The sequence below is a fragment of the Medicago sativa genome, chromosome 3 (assembly GCF_051527215.1).
Source record: "Medicago sativa cultivar Bolivia chromosome 3, Bolivia_mono, whole genome shotgun sequence".
Lineage (NCBI taxonomy): Eukaryota > Viridiplantae > Streptophyta > Magnoliopsida > Fabales > Fabaceae > Medicago > Medicago sativa.
The window spans coordinates 80507406-80527944 of NC_140751.1; the positions used below are offsets into that span (position 1 = coordinate 80507406).

Genomic DNA, 20539 nt, shown 5'->3' on the forward strand with positions numbered 1-20539 from the left:
TTTTGTTTGTTATAATTCTTTTTGGGTATTTTCTAAGTAATCATTGTTTGCTTGTTCTTATCGTACAACTTTAATTGATAAAGGAAAATGTTGTTTCTCACAAACGAACAAAACATTTGTGAAAATACCACGAGTGAGTAATTTTTTCAAAACCTCGCCTCCTCTAACAATCTTAAAAGTCCCTCAAAATCCCTTTTAAATTGCAAAATTTGGATGAGACTTATTTGGATTGTACAATTTGGACGTACTGGATATATTCAAAAAATTAAGGATATTTTATACATCTGAATTTTAAAATCTTGGTGTGAAAAGTACATTTTCTAGTTTTGATTATGGCAATGAGAATTATCAAAATATGTTGTTGAGGACTTAACAATCATTTATAAACTGAGATAGTATTGCAACTGTGCATAAAAAATCTAAAAATTGCATTTACAGATTTAAATCGTACATTCAAGATGTGCAAAAGTGCTGAAAAACATATTTCCACACATTTAGATTTTACAATTCTTAGTGTATGAAACATCCGGAAGAAACGCATTAAACTATAGATCAATTGTAGCTAATTTTTTTCTAAATGTTGAGCTTCTCATAATTGTTCAGACGGCACAATCTATACAAATGTCATTCGCATTTCAAAAATCGAATGAAGGTTAAAAAAGAGGGGATTTGGATAACATACTTAGGGATAAATTCACAACATATATAGTGAATTTATTTTCACTGCTCCTCTCGCTCGCCCTCTTAAATTTTTATTTTGCCCCCTTCCGGATTCTAGAATCTGAAGTGTGTCTTTGTTGTTTCGGATTATAAAATTTTAACTCAGACAAACCTTGTTCAACAATTTTCAAAAACACTTGGCTTCAGTATATTGACATGATTCGGATTTTATAATTTGAATGCATAATATACATTTCCGGCTTATAGAATTCGAACTGTATAAAACCCTAATTTACTAGTTTTCAAACACACGGTAGATTCTATATTTTGAACAAGTAATTATGTGTTTGGTCATGAGAGAAACATGAGAACTTATGCTCTAAAATTCGAACACAACCAATATCATAAAAGAAGAAAAAAATGTGAATGAAACACCAAATGTTTGAGAAAATGCAAACTTTTTTACAAGGGTGCAAACTAATCTTTTGTTCAGTAGTTGGAAAAGTCTCAATATCGACGAATTCGAGTAGCTTCACTTTAAAAATGACACAATGTATCAAGATTTGAATTTGGGGTGTTGTGTTTTAGGGAAAACTACGAAAATGGGAAAACGAGAGAAAGAGGTTGAATATCACTTATATATTATCATTGTTTAAATTCTATTATTCGAATCATTTTTTTTTAGTTTCATATTACAGAAGCTGAACAGACGTAAAATGAAAAATTTAAAAGGTGCACGAGAAGGAAGGGGGGCAATAAGAAATTCTCAAATATATACATATGCATTTGTTAGTGGGCTGGTCATAACAAAACAAAGGTCAGCCCAAACTAAAAAACTTTCATTTTACGAATTAAAGAGGATTGGAAGTAAATAAAAAATAAATAAAAAGAATTGGTGTCTAGTATAGGTTAGTTAGGTATCTGTGAATTGCGATTCGTTTCATTCATTCCGTCAAGTGTTGCAGAATGTCGATGGAATTGGATACAGTGTTGCACGGCGTCACCCCACCTCCTCTGGAAAGCTGCGAGGAAAAAGCGAAGCGGCAAAAAACGGAACCAGAACCAGAATCGGATTCGGAATCTGATTCGGAACCGGAACCAATTGATTGGGACTGGGTATCGAAACCAATTGAATATCTTCAGGATAAGTATGAAGATGACCCTATTCCCCGCTATTTTTCGTGTACGCGCTTTGTTTATAAGAATAAAGTCGTGAGAGAACAAGAAGAGGCTGAAGAAAAGGCCGTCGCTGAGTATTTGAAGACCGCTCGTAACATAAGTGTACGTCTTTTTCTCTCCCTATCTCTTAGGACTTGGGCTATGTTTGGATTTATGATATTTGATGGAATGGATTGGATTGGTGTAGTAACCCATTAAATTTCAATCAAACAAGTAAGCGAATGGAGTGAAATGTAACACAATGGAACTCATTCCATCCTTCAAAAATTTTCATTACCTCTGTTAGACGTATGCCATGGAATGAAACATAATTTAAATATGACCCTTTTACCCTCCTACTAAATGTGTTCAACACGAGAATCCCCTTACATAATGCTCTGTATATTGCATGCTTTTTTCTCCATTTGTTTTTTCAATTCAAAATGTCTCAGGTATGCATACTTCTATAAGATCAATCCTTTTTAGAACAAATAAATTTTATTACAGATTAATGTCACTTTATAATACTACCTCCATCCCCATTTATAAGATCTTTTGAGTTTTTTCTTTGTCTCTTATTATTGTAATAGCAACAAATCAGACCCTCAATGTACATTAATTATTTCTTTACCACTATACCCCTGATCCAATATATTTATGTCACATTTTTTCCTATGAAAACATTAACTAGTTATCTCTCATAAAGGTAAACATGGAAAACAATAACAATTGTTAACAAAATTAATTCAACAATCAACTTTCTTAATTCACGTGTTTTTCTCTAAAGGGGGTCCTATATTTAGGGGCAGAGGTACTATATTAGTACTGCCATAAGTTAATACTCTATCCGTCTCACTGTAGTTGTCCTATTTGAGTTTTACACGGGTTAAGGAAATGATTAATATTGATGATTTTGATGGTGAAATGTGTATCCTTATTAATTATGGTTAGTGGAATAGTTATAGATGATTAAAATGCAATAGATAAGGGTATGTCAGTGGAAAAAGTAATAAATGTTGTATTAACATCTTAGAAGGGATAAATAATTTGAGATAAATTTTTTTAGGAAAGAAGACACCTAGTATGAGACGGAGGGAGTACTTAACACTACACACACAATTATATTTTGTTGTTTTTACACGAGAATCACCTTAGTTTTTATTTTTGAATTACCATGGTTTGGTAAGAATTTGGTTGGCATGCTAAATCAAATTAGAATGCTCTATAACCTTTAAAATCTATTGTTTGCTCTATAATCAAATCAGTAATAATATTTTTACATAATAATATTGTTTTTAATACAAGGGTAGAAATGGAATAAAAATCTATCATTTGTTCCGTTCCACCCAATTTCCAAACAATGGAATGGAAAATTATTTTGTAACATCATAAAGTAACCAAACAAGGAATGGAATCTTTGTTCCATTCCGCCCCATTCCATTATATTTCATTCTGCTCTCCTCCGTTCTGTTCCATTAATCCAAACAGAGCCTAATTTTTGTTTTAATTTAACTGTGTTTGACTCTTTAATCTGTTTCTGTACTCTGCACAGCCCTTTGATGCTATCCCTATTCCACCTTTAGCAAATAAATTTGGCCATAACTGGCCCAGACCTGTTCCTATAGACGATCACGAGCAGCCACTTCTCATTCGACTCTCCAAGTGTGCTTTGGAAAAGTACAACAAGGACAATCAGGTTATAAACTACTTAACCACCAAGCCAATATCTGTTTATATCTTTATCCAGTTATCAACTTCAATGTTATTCTATTTTGTTTTATTTAGGGTTTGAAGTACGAGTTTAAGGAGCTTGTCAAGGCAGCCATTAGTCATATTCCTTTAGGCAGCTACTACATTACCTTCAAAGCAACACCAAAACCAGAAGATGTTCATCCTTCCAACATGTCTGCTACCACTTTCCAGACCCACGTCTGTGACTGTAGGCCTGAACCTGTGATCAAGTCGTGTTCCATTAAAACCTAACACACACACACCATGGTAATAACATTTCTATTTTGCATGCTTACATGTTTAATATTTTATAGGAGAAGAATAAATATTTGTAGGCTTAAAAATGGTAACAGATTATAATGCTTTTAAACTTGCATTTGATTATGGTATTTTAGTTGAGCTTCAGCCCAACTTCTGATCAAGAAAGTCACAATGAAGTTGATACCAAATAGCACAAACCAGCAATAAGTTAGTATATGATAGTCTTGGCATATTCTGATCAGTGACGACTTCAAAATTTAAATAGCAAAAATGTACTTCCTAGTCATTTTACTTTTGGGAAAATTGTAACTTCACTTTTCGAATGTTACGCTTGGGTTGCCATTGTCCCCAAGCATTTTGTTTTTATAATAATATAGCCTTTGTCTTTGAATGATTTGTAGTTTCCTGCGTAGTATGCATCCATTGTGTTTGAATGTTTGCTACTAATTCTTTTTAAGTTTTGTTCCTTTTTTAACTCTATTTGTGTGCAGTTTTACTCCCTTGTGATATGAATATATGTTTTTTGGTTTGGCATGCTCATGTTTTCAGAGACTTGTATAGAATTTTATTTATGGTAGCCGCTACCACCGAATTATGAAGAATTGTTATGAACTTCACAATATCCTGTTCAGCTGATATCTTTATTTTTAATTTGTCACTAGCAAGATCTGCCTGAGATCTGAATTTTCTTGTCTTAAAAATGGTGCATTCAATGCATTGAAACTTTAAAAAATAACATTTTCTACTTAAAATTTATCAATTATTTTCATTTTTGTATCCTTAACAAGTGCCCTAAGGACATTTGTTAGCAAGACCCAATAATACTTGTACTAGTTTCATAATTTCTGACCTTAATGAGATATAAGGCTTTTAGGTTCTTGTTTCCATCTTAAATTGTTGGAATCATAATTTACGAAACGCAACTCATGATAGTAGTCACTGTGCAAGTCATAAATATACGGTCAACGAATCACAATAATATCTTTCTATGCCGTTATGAAGATGATCCTTTTCCTTTTTCACGTGTCTGCAATTTGTTTATGAGAATAAAGCCATGAGAAAACAAGAACAAGATAGAATTCAATTTAATGTTTCACTCACTCTTTCAATCTGTTTTTGTACTCTGCACAGCCCTTCGATGCTATCCCTGTTCCAACCTTAGCAAATGTATGTGGCAACAACTTTCCCAGACCGTTTCACATAACAGATGATCGTCGCTCTCTTTTCATTGACCTCTCCAAACTTGCCCTGGAAAAATACAATCATGACAATCAGGTTCTAAACTACTTCACGAGTCACCACCATATTATATCTATGTTTCATTATTATTGTTCTAAGTTTTGTTTCTCTTATATTAGGGTACCAAGTACGAGTTTGTTGACCTTGTCAAGGCAACTAAGAGGCGTATTCCCCTTACTACTTATTACATTACATTTGAAGCAAAGGATCATCATACCCATCATGTTCATCCTTCCAACTTCCCTGCTATTACTTTCCTGGCCCACGTCTAGGACAGGTTGCCCGGCATTGGACCACCTGTGGTTGAGTCGTGTTCCATGAAGCTTATGTAACAAAATACACCATGACAATAATGTTACTTCAATAGTATACATGCTTAGATATTTAGTAGGTATTATTTATATTTTTAATCAAATTTAGAAAATTTATTACTTCCATCTCTAATTCAATTTAATATGACAGCATTCTAAACCCTGGGGGGTCAATTTAGTCCGAAAATTTTGATTGAAATGCAATAAGCTCAAACCAAATTGCTAAGGCCCATGAATTCATAAAAAATATAATTTAAAACAAACAAATGCTGAATTATAATTTAATTAATTGGTGGGGCCAGAATTTTTGTTACACAATGTCCAACAACAAGTTGCAACAATTACCACTTCTTCCATCACAGCCATCCAATTAAAATAATATTAAATCTATGGCTGTAAAGAACACTTTCCCATCATGGAAAAAAAGAGTTCATTCCCATGCTAAACGTCACCACTCTCTTATAGACTTCAAATTGGTAACAATTTATAGGTTTTTGAAGTTGTATTTGATTATCATATTTGCAATGTACCTATGCCAAATTTCTTTTCAAGAAAATCATAATTACGAAATTTAGAAGTTCATAACAAAACAATAGTAGAAATTGGTGGTAGGCCAGACTAATAAGAGTATGATGATTGATGCCGGACACGTCATTTTATTCAGTTCTATAATTGCATATATCCTTTTCTTCAACATCACTTCAACATCCTTTTTATTTTTTTTTCTCCTTCAATAAAAAAATATACTACTATTTTTTTTTCATTTTTTAATCCATTCCATGTGTTTTCCTTTCGTGTGAACCAATCCACTATTTCTTATCTTCCGTTCCATAAAATTGCTCAATGGAAATAGATGAGCTTTAAGAATGAAGAACTCAGTTGATTAGAGCTATTTTTGATAATGCCAATTATCTAGCTTTTAGTTTATTAGATTAGATTAGATTAGCTTATAAACTTGATTGATCAAATAAAAAAAGTGTTTGATAAACAAGCTTATCTAATTGATTGTTAACTTTTTTTTAGATTTTATTTTAAGTAAAGCTTGTATTATAACTTTTTACCTTCTCTTTCATCTTTATCCTTATTTTTTTTATTAGTTTCTTACCCTTTAATAAAATATGTAACTTGTTTCAAAAAATAAAAATAGTAACTACCCACTTTCTCCCCAAAAAACTCCACACACTGCACCATTGTTTATCTTAACGGTTATCACTTTCTGATAGAGAAATTGTAGAGTTAAAATTCAATTTTGATGCCTAAACAATTTTTTTTTCGCGACAATAAACTTTGTAAAGCATTTGTTTTAATAAAAAAGCTTGGCATCCGGTGTAAAGTGTAAAACATATACTCTCCCGTCTCATATTCCGTGTAAATTTTAAGTTTTACACATTAACAAAATGATTAGTAATGTTAATTGAGTTTTTATAATATCAATACAACATTCTCTCAAAAAAAAAATAATATCAATACAACATTTATGATTATTTTTTATTAGTATACTCTTATTTCTTGTATTTCACACGCCCTCTATTTTACCAATATGCCGAAACCTCCCTTGGTGCAGAAACCTCCCTCGGTGTTAAGTTCCGTCCAGCTGCCGTCACACTTTTCTGTCTCAAATGTTTCGTTCCATCCAAAGAAAGCATGACCCAAAACCTTCCCTGATGTAAGCAACCCCCAATTAAGAACCAAAGCAACCATTAAGATTTGTGCACTTGGTAACTATTGAATAATGTGCTGTCATAACTAAATGATGTCAAAATTAAGTGATATTTTCTTGTGTTAAAAGGAAAAATTATTCCATATTAAGTGCCCTTATTTTTAAAAACTACTCAAAAAAAAAAAACTGCTCAATACTCAGTTCTTTGCAAACTATGAATCTGAGCTAGTTACAATTTACACGAGTTGAAGATAAGCTGGCTATCTAAATAATATCTTTATTTCGTTTGTGTATCGTAAAAAGTTGTCAAGTTTTATTTATTTATCTAGAATCAAGTCCAATCCCATATGACTCTAGCTTACATCTCACACTTTCAACTATCAGAGGATGATGCATTTACAATAGACTAATGCTTGTTGATACGAACAAGTATTTGACGAATTTTGATGAATAACCACCACCCCTCATGTATTTCACACATTGTGGGTGTTGTATTATTATTTTTTATTAAAAAAAACAACTTGACTACAATCATCCGTGAATTTCCCAAAAGGGAAGTTATATTAGTATGCTTCTATTAAAACTAAAGATGGTTGGTCAGCCGACTTGAAGATGAAGATGGTTTGTCTATTTTAGTGTTGTGAAAGTGTAGAAATGAATCTACATTCGTGAAGATGGTTTGCAATGCTCATAGTGAGCGCTTGCAGGTTCAAGCAAAAAAAAAATGGCCAACTCTGGTTGAGTCACCAGGAAAAAACACCACGCAACTTCCAAATGAAGTGATGTTGAAGAAAAGGATATATGCAATTATAGAACTGAATAAAATGACGTGTCCGGCATCAATCATCATACTCTTATTAGTCTGGCCTACCACCAATTTCTACTATTGTTTTGTTATGAACTTCTAAATTTCGTAATTATGATTTTCTTGAAAAGAAATTTGGCATAGGTACATTGCAAATATGATAATCAAATACAACTTCAAAAACCTATAAATTGTTACCAATTTGAAGTCGTGGTGACGTTTAGCATGGGAATGAACTCTTTTTTCCCATGATGGGAAAGTGTTCTTTACAGCCATAGATTTAATATTATTTTAATTGGATGGCTGTGATGGAAGAAGTGGTAATTGTTGCAACTTGTTGTTGGACATTGTGTAACAAAAATTCTGGCCCCACCAATTAATTAAATTATAATTCAGCATTTGTTTGTTTTAAATTATATTTTTTATGAATTCATGGGCCTTAGCAATTTGGTTTGAGCTTATTGCATTTCAATCAAAATTTTCGGACTAAATTGACCCCCCAGGGTTTAGAATGCTGTCATATTAAATTGAATTAGAGATGGAAGTAATAAATTTTCTAAATTTGATTAAAAATATAAATAATGTGTTGCAGTAAATTAATTAAATCATGTGTACTATTGTATGTGACATAAAATAAATTTTTTTCTTTAAAAAAAATTTGTTGACATTAATTATTGATGACCTAAATTAGATTGTTTATGTAAAATTATATGCACAATATTAAAGCAATTGGTATTAAATAACCGATAAAATAAATATTTATATTTATCATTCAATGATATAAGTTTAATTTAATATTTGTTGATTTGTTTTTTCATGCCAATTTTGGTTGATTTATTAAAGAATGGCTATTTTTTGTGCATATTTTTTTTAAACATGAATTGACGCCAAGCAAATAAATAAGAAAGAAGCTTATATCTCCCAGAAGGCCAGAAGTGTTCATCGTGTTCATCGCCATTCAAGCTTCTTCATTTTTGCTTTTTTTTTGAACAATTCTTTATTTTTCCTTTAAAATAAAAAAACTTCTTCATTCTCAGATTCCTTTCGATTCCTTCTTCTTCATTCCACCTTTCGATTCCTTCTTCTTCATTCTACCTTTCTATTCCTTCTTCTTCATTCCACAAACTTCATATGCAAAAGAGGTGACAGATCCGTGTATAATTACCCCCAATTTTTTCAAATTTCAATCAGAATCGACAGATTTCATGTTTTAAATGCTAAATCGTTTAAGAATCACTTAAAATCCATACCTTCAGTTGAAGAAACTAGATCGATGGATGAAGGTGTTTTGCTTGGTTTGAACAAACAACCTCTGTCAATGGAGATTAGGAGTGATTGGGGAAAGGTTTTTGATGAAAAAGTTTCAGCAATGAAGAAGAAGAGAAGATAGATCAACAATGAAGAAGAGAAGTTGGTATACTTGAGATTTTCAGAAGCATAGTATTTTCAGAAGCATCCATCTTATTTTTGGAGGTAGAAAAATAAAACGATGTTAAACAAAGAATATGATTTTCTGGTTGACAATAGTAATTGGGGGAGTGTGGTCCAAAAAGAAGAAACAATATTAAAAAACTGATTTTAAATTTTTTGTTTTTTATTTTGGTTCAGGTTACCAACCTACAGGTGGCAGGGAAAATGACACTTTCCCATGATGGGAAAAAAGAGTCCATTCCCACCCTAAACGCCACCCTATAAGAGTGGTGGATATGATATGCGTTTGCAGACTAGTAGTCGATCCTCTCTGACATATGAGCCATCCACATGTTGGTAGGTGACGTGATTTCAAAGGAGGATGTATCTTCAAACAACTACATGGCACATGCTAGGGCTGGACAAGATTTCAACTAACCGCCCAAACCGCCCGTTTCGAATGGCCCGCAGGCAATCGGGTCGGTGTGGGCGGGTCATTCGGGTTATTCGGATTTGATGAAACGGGCATGAGTGACTTGTTACGGTCGGTTACGGTTGGATAGAATTGAACCACGACAGTCCATACCCGACCGATCCTGCTGCCTAGAATAAATAAATTATTACTCCTCCTGTATGTAAGGTCCCATCCTAATGAAAATTGGCATTTTATTAATTCTTCAGACCCACAACACTGACACCTCACATGCTAAAACCCCTTTTTTTCTCTTCACTTCTTTCTTTTCACAGTATGACTTTTTCAACACCTATCTTCCCCTCCCTTTCACGTCAGTTCTCCAGCTCCACCATAGGAAACTCTTCTTCTTCTTCTTCTTCTTCTTCTTAACAATTCTTCTCTTTCTTCTCCAAACTCCATGTATGCAAGATTCAACATTTGCAGCAAATATGTTCAATTAAAGTTTGTAGATCTACACAAGATTCAACATTTGTTTCAAACAAGAAGATAATCCTTGGCCAAAAGTAGATCTTAGTTGCTGTATAAGTTTATTTTTTTAACCAAATGTTGGTTTTATAGGTTGAAATTCATTCTTTTGAAGTGTCTTTTTGTTTGGAATTTTGTATGAATATTGATGTTGGTTGATGATATTCATCAATGGTCAATTTCAGAAATTTTGTAATTTTGTTTATGACTTTGGAATTCAGCTTCTTTGATATTGTTTTTTTCCGTCATATCCGTATAAACCGAACCGCCTAAACCGCATTTCGACCAACCCAATAACCGCCGTAACCGAGCCCTGAGCCCTATAATGGACGAAAATGGTTTTCATTTTCCCATCCGTGGGTGCCTCCGGTTTGGAGCTTTCGGACCGATTTCCGACCGAACCCGACCGTTGTCCAGCGCTAGCACATGCATGTAAGCAGCCTATAGTCTAACAACACAACAAACGGCATAGCATTATACAACTCAAAGCTGGATGACAGAAGCATGTAATTAAAACTCATCATTGATTTTGTCTCAAAAAATTCTTGTTATTGATTTAATCACAACTACACTAGTAAACGATCAATGAAAACCAGCATTTTTACCTATCCAACTTTCAATCCAATTTTAATAGAAGTATTCAGAAGTCAGAACGATAAAATGATATTTACGGTACCATAAAAGGGTTAAAAAATGACGCCATAAATGTGGCTTATTGTCAAAAGATTGTATCCAATGCAACTATAACAAAAAAAAAAAAATGGTGCAAATTTAAATAATCATGCTTCAATTGTGAATCCATCCTGCTTTGTTCTTCGATGAACAGCTTCCATCTGAACTCACAGGCAGCAGCCATCGCCACCACGAGAACATAGGCTTTAGAAACGGCGATTTAATAATTATTGTTCAATATACAGCATATAATGTTTCAACCTTTTGCACTTGCATTCTTCTCCAAACTCACGTGTGAACAAGATACTGAATGTGTATCATAGTGATGTTGGGTTTTCTATTGCCAACTTTATTCTACTAATAAAATCATCAATTGTCATGGTTCCAAGCTCCCCACCAAACCTAGATCTAACGGTAACTGTTTGTGTTTCAATTTCCTTTGCACCTACAACAGCCATCAATGGAATTTTCTGTTTTTCTGCATTTCTTATGAGCTTTGGCAGCCGCTCTCCATGACAAACCTCAGCTCGGATGCCATATTTTTTCAGTTTGTTGGTCACATCCTCGCAGTATTCAAGCTAATTGCAAATGTACAAATATTTCCCATTAATTAACTATGATCATACAAAACAAATCTGCAAATAATTCTCAAGTAGTCGAACGTTACCTGGGCATCAGTAACAGGTAAAATTCGAGCTTGTATTGGAGAAAGCCATAATGGAAAATCACCGGCATAATGCTCTATAAGAACACCAAAGAATCTTTCCAAGGATCCAAGCACTGCTCTATGGATCATTATAGGTCTCTTTTTTTCAGAGTTAGAGTCGACATATGTGATGTCAAAACGCTGTGGTAAATTAAAATCAACCTGTTTAAGTGGAAAAGGAATTGAGTCAAGCAAATAGTTACTACATGCAGAATGGTTCGCGCAAAATCAAGTGAATAGTATACAAGCAATAACAGCATAGCCACAACCCCTGACAAAAGTAAGAGATTTAAGACGGAGCTTATTATAGTTGATGACTAACTTTCCTTAAAGCTTAAGCTATTAGATGGAGGCACATGAATAGTTTTATATATCTAATTCCCCCCTAATGACTTGTTCAAGATCCTTTGGCCTTGAAGCAGGAAGATGCAAAGGCCCATTTTTTAAATCTAATGAGGAAGCAAGGATTAAGCCCTTAATCTCGTTTGGCTAAACAGCTAATTTTGATAACTCACTAAGCTATCATATTAGAAAAACAAAATGTTATATGGGACTACGAGTTGAAAACTAACCTATCTTATATGGGTTTCGCAAGTTATTTTCAATTAATCAATACAGGATGTAATACTTCATATGTACTCAGTATAAGCTTTTGACAAAAAAAAAAAAAAAATGTACTCAGTATAAGCTCTTTCAATCATCATATCAAATCTCCTTAAATGAAGAGCTATCAGGTAGACGAAAATTATTGCTTTACCACTTCAAAAACCTATTGTTTTAATATTTCAAAGAACTTTGAAGTTAAGGAATTGCCTGTATGGTTGAACACTGCCACTTTCTCCCAAGAGCATCCTCAATCTTGACATCTATCTTTGGCCCATAAAAGGCACCTCCCCCGTCATCAATTTGATAGGTCCAGCCTTTATCATCCAAAGCATCTTTTAAAGCTGAGGTAGCTTTCTCCCATATATCATCTTCTCCGACAGATTTTTCAGGCCGTGTAGATAAATTTATCTCATATTTATCAAAACCAAATTGCGATAATGTTTCTTCGGTAAGATCCAGGACACCCCTGATCTCATCTTTAATCTGGTCCTCTAAACAAAATATGTGTGCATCATCCTGTACCAAAGAACCAACTTATGAGCATGCCTCTTAAAGAAATGAATTAAAAACTAAATGCAGAAACTTTGAAAAGGCTATGCAGTATTACACATTAAGGTATCATAGGCCATTGATTTCATAATAAAATAAGTAATGGGATCAACAATCAATGGCCCCAGGACAGTCATGTCATGCAACCTTACTAGTCTTGGCAAGCTCACAATCTATTATGTAAGAGTAGTGAAAAGCATACAAAATTAACATCAACATAACTGAATCGACAATTTTTTTATTGTAATCTTTGTAGTTCACAAGATAATGAGCTATGTAAAACAACAAACCTGTGTGAAACCTCTAACGCGGAAAAGGCCGTGTAAACTTCCAGACAGTTCATATCTATAAACAGTACCTAATTCTGCTACCCTAACAGGAAAATCCCGATAGGAATGACGCTTCCTTTTGTATACCAAAATATGATAAGGACAATTCATTGGTCGAAGTTGATACTGCTCATCTTCGATGCTCATCTGATCATACATATTTTCCTTGTAGAAGTCCAAATGACCACTGATCTTCCAAAGATCAGCTTTTGCCACATGTGGTGTATACAATAGATCATAACCACGTTCTATGTGAACTTTTTTCCAAAAATCTTCAATTATGTGTCTCACGATAGCACCCTTTGGGTGCCAGAAAACTAAACCCCCACCAGCATCCTCCTGCATAAATTTAATAGAAGAAAAAAGTTCAATACATTAGATGTTGTCTTGAATCAACATTTATGTACCCACAAAATTAGGAATCATAAAAAGGCATGCTAACTCATTTGATTCATAAATATAATCAAAGTAGAAAACACAATAAACTTGCAGAACATATAGACAGGACTTTTAATTGTACCTGTAAAGAAAACAAATCAAGATCTTGTCCTAGGCGCCTATGATCCCGACGTTTAGCTTCTTCTTTGAAATGAAGATACGCTTTCAACTGCTCTTCAGTCTCCCATGCAGTACCATATATCCTTTGCAGCATTGGTTTCTTTTCATCTCCTCTCCAGTAAGCACCAGCAATAGACTCAAGTTCAACGGCATTTCTTTTGATATTTCCAGTAGATTCAACATGAGGTCCAGCACATAGGTCCCACCACTCCCCGCCTTCAAGGAAAAAGGAACATAAGTTGAGGTAAAAAAACAGATGAAACACCTCAGACAATAACTTTTTCTTTCAATGCAATGCAAGGAAGTACTCTTTCTGAGCACATCTTTGCTTCATCATTGTTATTCTACTTTATACTTCCATCTTCACAGTTCCAATTTCAGACATACAACATTGTCCATTTTCATTCTGCTGAAGCATGTCAATTGGTCTAGTTAAAGATGAAAAAGAAGTTCAGTGCTCTAAATACTTGAGCTTAGTGGACATTTAAAAATATAACTTCCACACTAGTTTGAAGGTGATCATGCAAACCTCATAACACCATTACTGACTTTAAAAATATGGTAACAAGAAACATAATCATGCCATATCAAAACAAGGATAAGAAACAAAATGCAGTGGAGCATGGACAAAATGAGAACCAAAGAATTATTCCATGGCCCAAACTATTTGTGAACTTGTGGGGATGATGGTGAAATTGGCTTCATGATTACTTAGGTCTACGCAAATTTTGTTGTAAACAAAATGAGGAAGATTCTCCCTTTATCCAAGAGCAATCCCAGCAAGGACTTAGATAGGACCGGTTAACAAATTTATTTTGATCAAGGTACTTTGTTAGAGAAAGGTAGAATATACCAGTAACAAGCTGCACATGATAACATATGTGTCTATTATTGAGGGAGAATATTATAATATACAGCAGAATGACTGATATACATACACACAAAAACAGAGCCTAAGAACCACAGAGTTAGTAGATCCATACAATAACGATTATCTCTCGATACCAGAATGACTATTATACACATGCATGGAGCAGAACAATCATGAACTTAGAGTACGCAATCACCCATTTCTTTTTCCCTCCATAGCCTTCACCCACTAGCTTTTAAACTTCAACATGCAGGAATTAAACAAGTGAAAACTGATAAGAGATAGAAGGTTACCAATATGATAAATTGTGATGGGTTCTTCCTTAATGCCTTCCAAAATCTCCATCTTGTATGGTTCATTCAAAGCCAATATTCTTCTATGAGCTTCATCTCTTGAAACTTCTTCTCTTACAAGGGGTAAATTTTTGCTAATAATTCGATCCTACAGACAATATAAGAAATAAATAACTGTGTACCATGTATATGTAGCATAATTCAGAATTCACAAAGCACACAAACAAGTACATAACTACCAAATATAAAGGACTTACCATCTCTTTCTTGATTCTCTTCAAATCTTTATCTGTCAAAGGCTCCATATCAAAGTCATAATAAAACCCATTTTCTATCCAAGGCCCGATTGTGACTTTTGCTTGAGGGTAAAGCTTTTGAACGGCCATTGCCATCACATGCGCACACTGCAACCCTGCAACTTATTAGTTAAACTAAAGATATAAAATCATTCAATAACTAGTATATACTTATTTAAACCAACACCCCCTCAAAAATAATTCCCCAGAAATACGTTTCAGTATTTCATGTCATAGAGAAAGGCAGATAAAGGTTTTTTTTTTTTTTTCCTTTCAATTTGAGTACCCCAGAGATACTTGTTATTTTATAAAGGGTATTAAACTACCAAAATCAGTCGTGCTAATTGTTAAATAAAGCTTCATGATAGAAATTTGTAATGCTAACAATATACTACATGTTAAGTTAAACTATGACACTTAAGTTAATTGAATTAAACATCAAAGGAAAAGGTCAAAATAACAAAAGTGAAACATTATATTGCTATGCAATGTGACATGCTTAGTTTTTTCTTTCTTTCTGAGAGCAATGTGGCAGGCTTAGTTGACAACATCTATAATAAGTAGAATATCATATTGCCTCAAATAAAAACTTATTACATATTATGATTCTTGTTTTCCAGAAAGACAACGACAACAACCAAGTCATATCCCACTAAGAAGGGTCGGCTACATAGATCAAATGTTCAATCATAAACCATATTTCAGTCAAATTCATTAATCTCTAGATCTTTCTTAATAGTTTCTAGAGTTTTTCTAAGTTAAATTCATTAATCATAAGCCTATTTTCCACCATTTTTTTAGCGCTCTCTCTCTCTCTCTCTCTCTCTCTCTCTCTCTCTCTCTCTCTCTCTCTCTCTCTCTCTTCCACCATCTTTTCTACTATCTGTGCAACCCTCAACTCGTCAACGACATAAAGTAAACTACAAAAAATGCAACTAAACACAACAAAAGTTTCATGGAATGTGAATTGAAAACAGTACCGTGTGACGAATTCTGAGAAGGGTGTTGGACGATTCATTAGTAGGGAGAACAATTCGGTCTTGGCGGTCGGAATCGGAGACCACGGCGGGTTGGGAAGGGCTCGTGGCGACGGCGAGAGTGGAGAATTTCCTGGTGAAGAAGGATGGAGTTGGAGAACGAAGAGAACGAAAAGGAAAAGAAAAAGAAAAAGGGGTATGGAGTTTAAGGAAATGAATGGAAGATGAAAGTGTTGTAGCCATGGGAACGGTGAAAAGAGTAGAAGCCATCTTGGACGAGTGTAGAGAAGAAGGACTTAACTCGTGGAACTTCCAAGTCCACCACCCTCATCTCTATTGTATTGTATCCACAGGATAATAATATGTTTCATGTATTTTTGGACCTATGTCAACTTGCAATTATGTTTTGGGTCATGTTAACGGTGCCCCAGGGCGCTGGTTAAGGAAACTAAAAAAAGAAGTTTTGAAAGGAAAGTAACACTTTTTATGTTTTTGAAGAGTTGACAGTACAAGTTTTAATATACTATTTACTATATTTGATTCCTTAATCAGTGTCTTAACATTATTTATTAAGATATTGGTATCTATAATGAGACCAATTTCTCTGATATTTTTTTTTTAAGGAAATTTCTCTGATATTTCTCCTCCTCTATTAAAATAGTCAACTACTTTTTTCGAATTAACCTCAAAATCAACATTTGCGAGTTGTAGGTCATGAATCCGCTGAATCACATGATAGAGTCTCATAGCCTCCCCTATATCAACTAAACATAATGGAGTGAACCACATTGTTAGACTTATTTGTTGCCATTTCCAAAACGGTATTATTTAACATTTTTGTTATTTTAGTTTTTTTTTTTGTGGTGGTCGGGGTTCGAACTCCAGACCTTACATATTTTATGCATTGTCCATACCAACTGAGCCAAGCTCACGTGGACAGTTTACTTGAACATTGAGTGACCTAAAAGGAATTGTTTAAATAAGAATAAGGAAACAATATGAGTAAGTAATTGATTAAATACTTATTAAAAAAATTCTTATTATTTTTTTGAGAAAATAAATTATTTATTATTGAATATGTTAACTTTGTAAATCAATTTAACAGATTTGCATTTGACAAGAAATATATATGTATAATTATGAATAGGTTGATTGAGAGTTTGTAACGCCTAGTTTCTTAATTGTGTTTAAACTATATGTTGTTTATTGATACTCATACTACGTATATATTGACCAATGATTTATAATGTTCAACTTCTTAAGTGCATCTTAAACCGTTAATTTTTTACATTCTAACCAATTGTGATTAGTACAATTGGAGGTATGTTTGTATTTAATCATGCGCAAATAAAATCAACAAATTCAAATCAAACAACTGCAAATCACAAAACGATGAGTATGGATTTAACCAACGAATCTATTAATCGAATTGATTGATTTTGAAATATGTTAACAATATTTTTTTGAACAAATATGTTAACAATATTGATTTTGACATATATGAGATTTAATCATGTAATATGAAATAAAAATATAAATAAAGAATGTGATTGTTACAAAAAAAATTGAGATCACGATAAATATGATCATGTTATCTGAGAAGAATGATAAATAATATTTGCTATTCATGATCCAACAACTTATGATCGACCAATCATACAATTTAACAACAAAAGAATAACATTGATATATGAGAATGAATATGAATCATTTAATTAAAAAGAAGAGTTCAAATTAAAACATAGATTAAGCAAGTCATGTGTTAATGTCACATGCAATTCCCATCCAACATTCTCTCTCTCTCTCTCTCTCTCCGCCATCATAACATGTACGCCTTCTCCCTCTCTCCTCACTTCCTTGCAACCATCTCTCTCCCATGGCGCCTACATGTCCTCAGTCTTCCATACCAACCATCGACTCTTAATCTCTCATCCCTCTTTTGAGTTGAATTAAATTAATTTCATGAATTAGGGTTTTTTTGAAGAAAGTTTTGATATTTATTTTCTTAAAAAAGTTTTGATCTTTTATATGATTACATGATGAGTGTAAATAAATATGACGTTTCAGTCTTTATCCTTTTTACTTATGCAAGTTTCAATCTTTATTTTTCTTATTCTAAAGGTTTAAAAAGTTATTTTTGTTTTTGTTTTATGATTCTTTGTATGTTTTTTTTATACGATGTGGTAAAATTTTTAATATTGTTCTGTTTGAGTTTCTTTATTTGTATAGAATGAGTGATGTGGAATTTCAAGAACAACATTTGTAGCTCAATCTTTCACAATCTTATTCTTGTTTTCACCGTCAAATGCAATACTTCAGATAATATAATGTGTGTGTGGGTTGTGATAATATAATATAAAAAGTAAAATTTCATATCAATGCTTTTTTCTGCTAAACGTTTTTTTCTTTCTACAAAGTGAGATCTAGAGTTTGTTTGCTAAATTGTTGGTGTTTTTACAACAACTTCATGAAATTGTCTCATCAACTTTCATTTTCTTCCAAACAATTGATTTAGTTGTCATATTGGCTGTTTCGTATATCCTTGTTTTTTTTTGTATAAAACCATTTCAATTGTTTTTACTTATCATATGTGTTTGTATAATTCAATGGCATGATATAGAAGTACTTTTGCATGAAGATTGGATTATGAGCATTGATATTTTAACATAAAAAAATTAGACAGCTTTTGGGACAACTTATAAAACCACATCAAATACAACTTGTGAGAATTTTATAATAATGTTTCCCCCTCTCTCAACCAAATCAACACTTGGTTTTATAAGTTGTCCAACTTTTTAGTTCAAATATCAATACTCTTGGAATACAATCTTTATAACAAGAAAGCTGCACAATTTATTGTTATTTTATGTTTTTTGTTGAATTTGTAAACGTAACAAATGGGATAATACCATCGGATAAAATTAAGGTTGGTTCCTTTGGTGCTTTTCATATGGTTCTTACCTAATATTACATATTTTTTGGTTATAACAAACTTTGAGAAAATTATGAATCAGAGAAAATTATGAATAATTTAGTCAAGAACCATACGAAGAGTATTTAACGAAATGCACTGCATTTTTGTCCACATCTTGTTGTTTGGTTGCTGCTACTTGTGTAACGGTGTTGATAATCTTAGCTCTCTATTTTATGTTAAGATGTTGATTGTTTGTGCTTGTTAGTTGGGATTTGTTCGGTTCCCCAACTTTTCTTTACTTTTTTTTGGTGTTTTGCGTCATGTTAGTGTGTTCTATGGTGAATGCTTTCTGGTATATGTTTTTTGTTTCATCTTTAGCACCAATGCTGCTAAAGATTGACCAATATATGTTCTTTGTTTCATCTTTAGCACTACTAAAGATTGATCCATAATATAATTATTATATGTAAAAAATTGTTAGTGACAACTTTGTCGAGACAATCAAAGTTTGTATTGTTTTCCGTTTTGCCTGTTGTCAAATATTTGAACTGGCTTTAGACTTTAGTAGTTAACTGTTGTTCTAATTTTATAGTTATCATATGATTTCCTAACTTGTTGCATGTATTATAGGGAGCCACAATTTCGAGTTATATTTTTCCTGCAACTTAGGCAGCAAAATTTTGGTTAGGCAATATTCTAGTTAGGTGGGGTTCCCTAGTGTGGTAGTTTTTGTTGTTGTTTGTTGTGTAATGTATCATTTTTTTTTATTTTGTTTTTAAATTTAATTTTATTTATAGAATCGGTGCAGTAAAGTTTAAAAAAAAATAGATTATTAAAGCTGAAACTTATTTTTGTTGTATTGTAAGGTTTTAGATTGGACCTGGAGGAGGAATCCTTTGAAGATTAGAGAGACAGTGAATACCTAAACCCTGTTAGATCACAGGGACATGGAGGTACTTTTCTTGATCTTTATACTTTTGTCTACCTAAGACTATTATTATGGTTTAAAATAGTTAAGTTTACATATTTACTAAAACTTTCAGAGTGTTGTTATGCCTGCGCGGTTTGTGTCGTCGTTGAAGTTTTTCCCCACAAACACACAAAGAAAATGAGTGGGGTCGTACAAAAGGTAATCTTGTCACCACAAGACTTATGGAACAATTTAGAGAATGTCCACATAGAAAAAGATGATGAAGGAGGGTGTAACATTTTCAAAACTTTAAACTGGATCAATGAGAATGGTTACGTCTTAGAAGCAAATTGTCCTTATAAAGGGGTGCTTGAACCACATGTACCTCTTGATGAGCGTCAGCTACACTATTTTCTTATTTTTTTTATTTAAATCTCTAGCTTAGTATTATTTTAATCTTTGAGAAATTTTTTTTTGTGTTAACCAGATGGAGAAACTAAATGGGGTAAAATATATACCATATATTTTTTTCAATGAAAACCTAACATAACATTTAATTTAATTTTTGTTAATTGTAATTGCAGAACATCATATAGTAGAGTGCTCCTTTTTGTTTCAGTGGAGAACGTTTTGCTTCTTTTAAGTGTATCACAATTGAAAAGATTTAGAACTTAAATATTGCA

The 20539-nt window shown here is 32.9% G+C and overlaps 2 protein-coding genes and 1 pseudogene across 4 annotated transcripts; 2 read left to right on the forward strand and 1 right to left on the reverse strand.

The window, feature by feature from the left end:
- The first annotated feature begins 1540 nt into the window (after positions 1 to 1540).
- Positions 1541 to 4201, forward strand: LOC146940726 (uncharacterized). The gene is made up of 4 exons (XM_085754446.1): positions 1541 to 1941; positions 3371 to 3514; positions 3604 to 3816; positions 3945 to 4201. Exons 1-3 carry the CDS (start codon positions 1627 to 1629, stop codon positions 3799 to 3801), a joined length of 657 nt encoding a protein of 218 aa, XP_085610572.1. The 5' UTR covers positions 1541 to 1626; the 3' UTR covers positions 3802 to 3816; positions 3945 to 4201.
- Positions 4202 to 4594: 393 nt separating this feature from the next.
- LOC146940727 (uncharacterized) lies at positions 4595 to 5484 on the forward strand (annotated as a pseudogene). The gene is made up of 3 exons (XR_015032140.1): positions 4595 to 4900; positions 4942 to 5085; positions 5169 to 5484. The product of XR_015032140.1 is annotated as an uncharacterized LOC146940727 (transcript).
- A 5330-nt stretch (positions 5485 to 10814) lies between these two features.
- On the reverse strand, positions 10815 to 16383 carry EMB2761 (threonyl-tRNA synthetase, putative / threonine-tRNA ligase). 2 transcript variants are annotated; one of them, XM_085754447.1, is made up of 8 exons: positions 16036 to 16383; positions 15017 to 15163; positions 14760 to 14907; positions 13558 to 13811; positions 12999 to 13376; positions 12367 to 12675; positions 11515 to 11715; positions 10815 to 11425 (listed from the first exon to the last, which is right to left on the reverse strand). In XM_085754447.1, exons 1-8 carry the CDS (start codon positions 16300 to 16302, stop codon positions 11165 to 11167), a joined length of 1965 nt encoding a protein of 654 aa, XP_085610573.1. In that variant the 5' UTR covers positions 16303 to 16383; the 3' UTR covers positions 10815 to 11164. The 2 variants fall into 2 exon arrangements, with proteins under 2 accessions (XP_085610573.1, XP_085610574.1); XM_085754448.1 differs by having other exon boundaries at positions 15017 to 15171.
- Positions 16384 to 20539: the final 4156 nt, after the last annotated feature.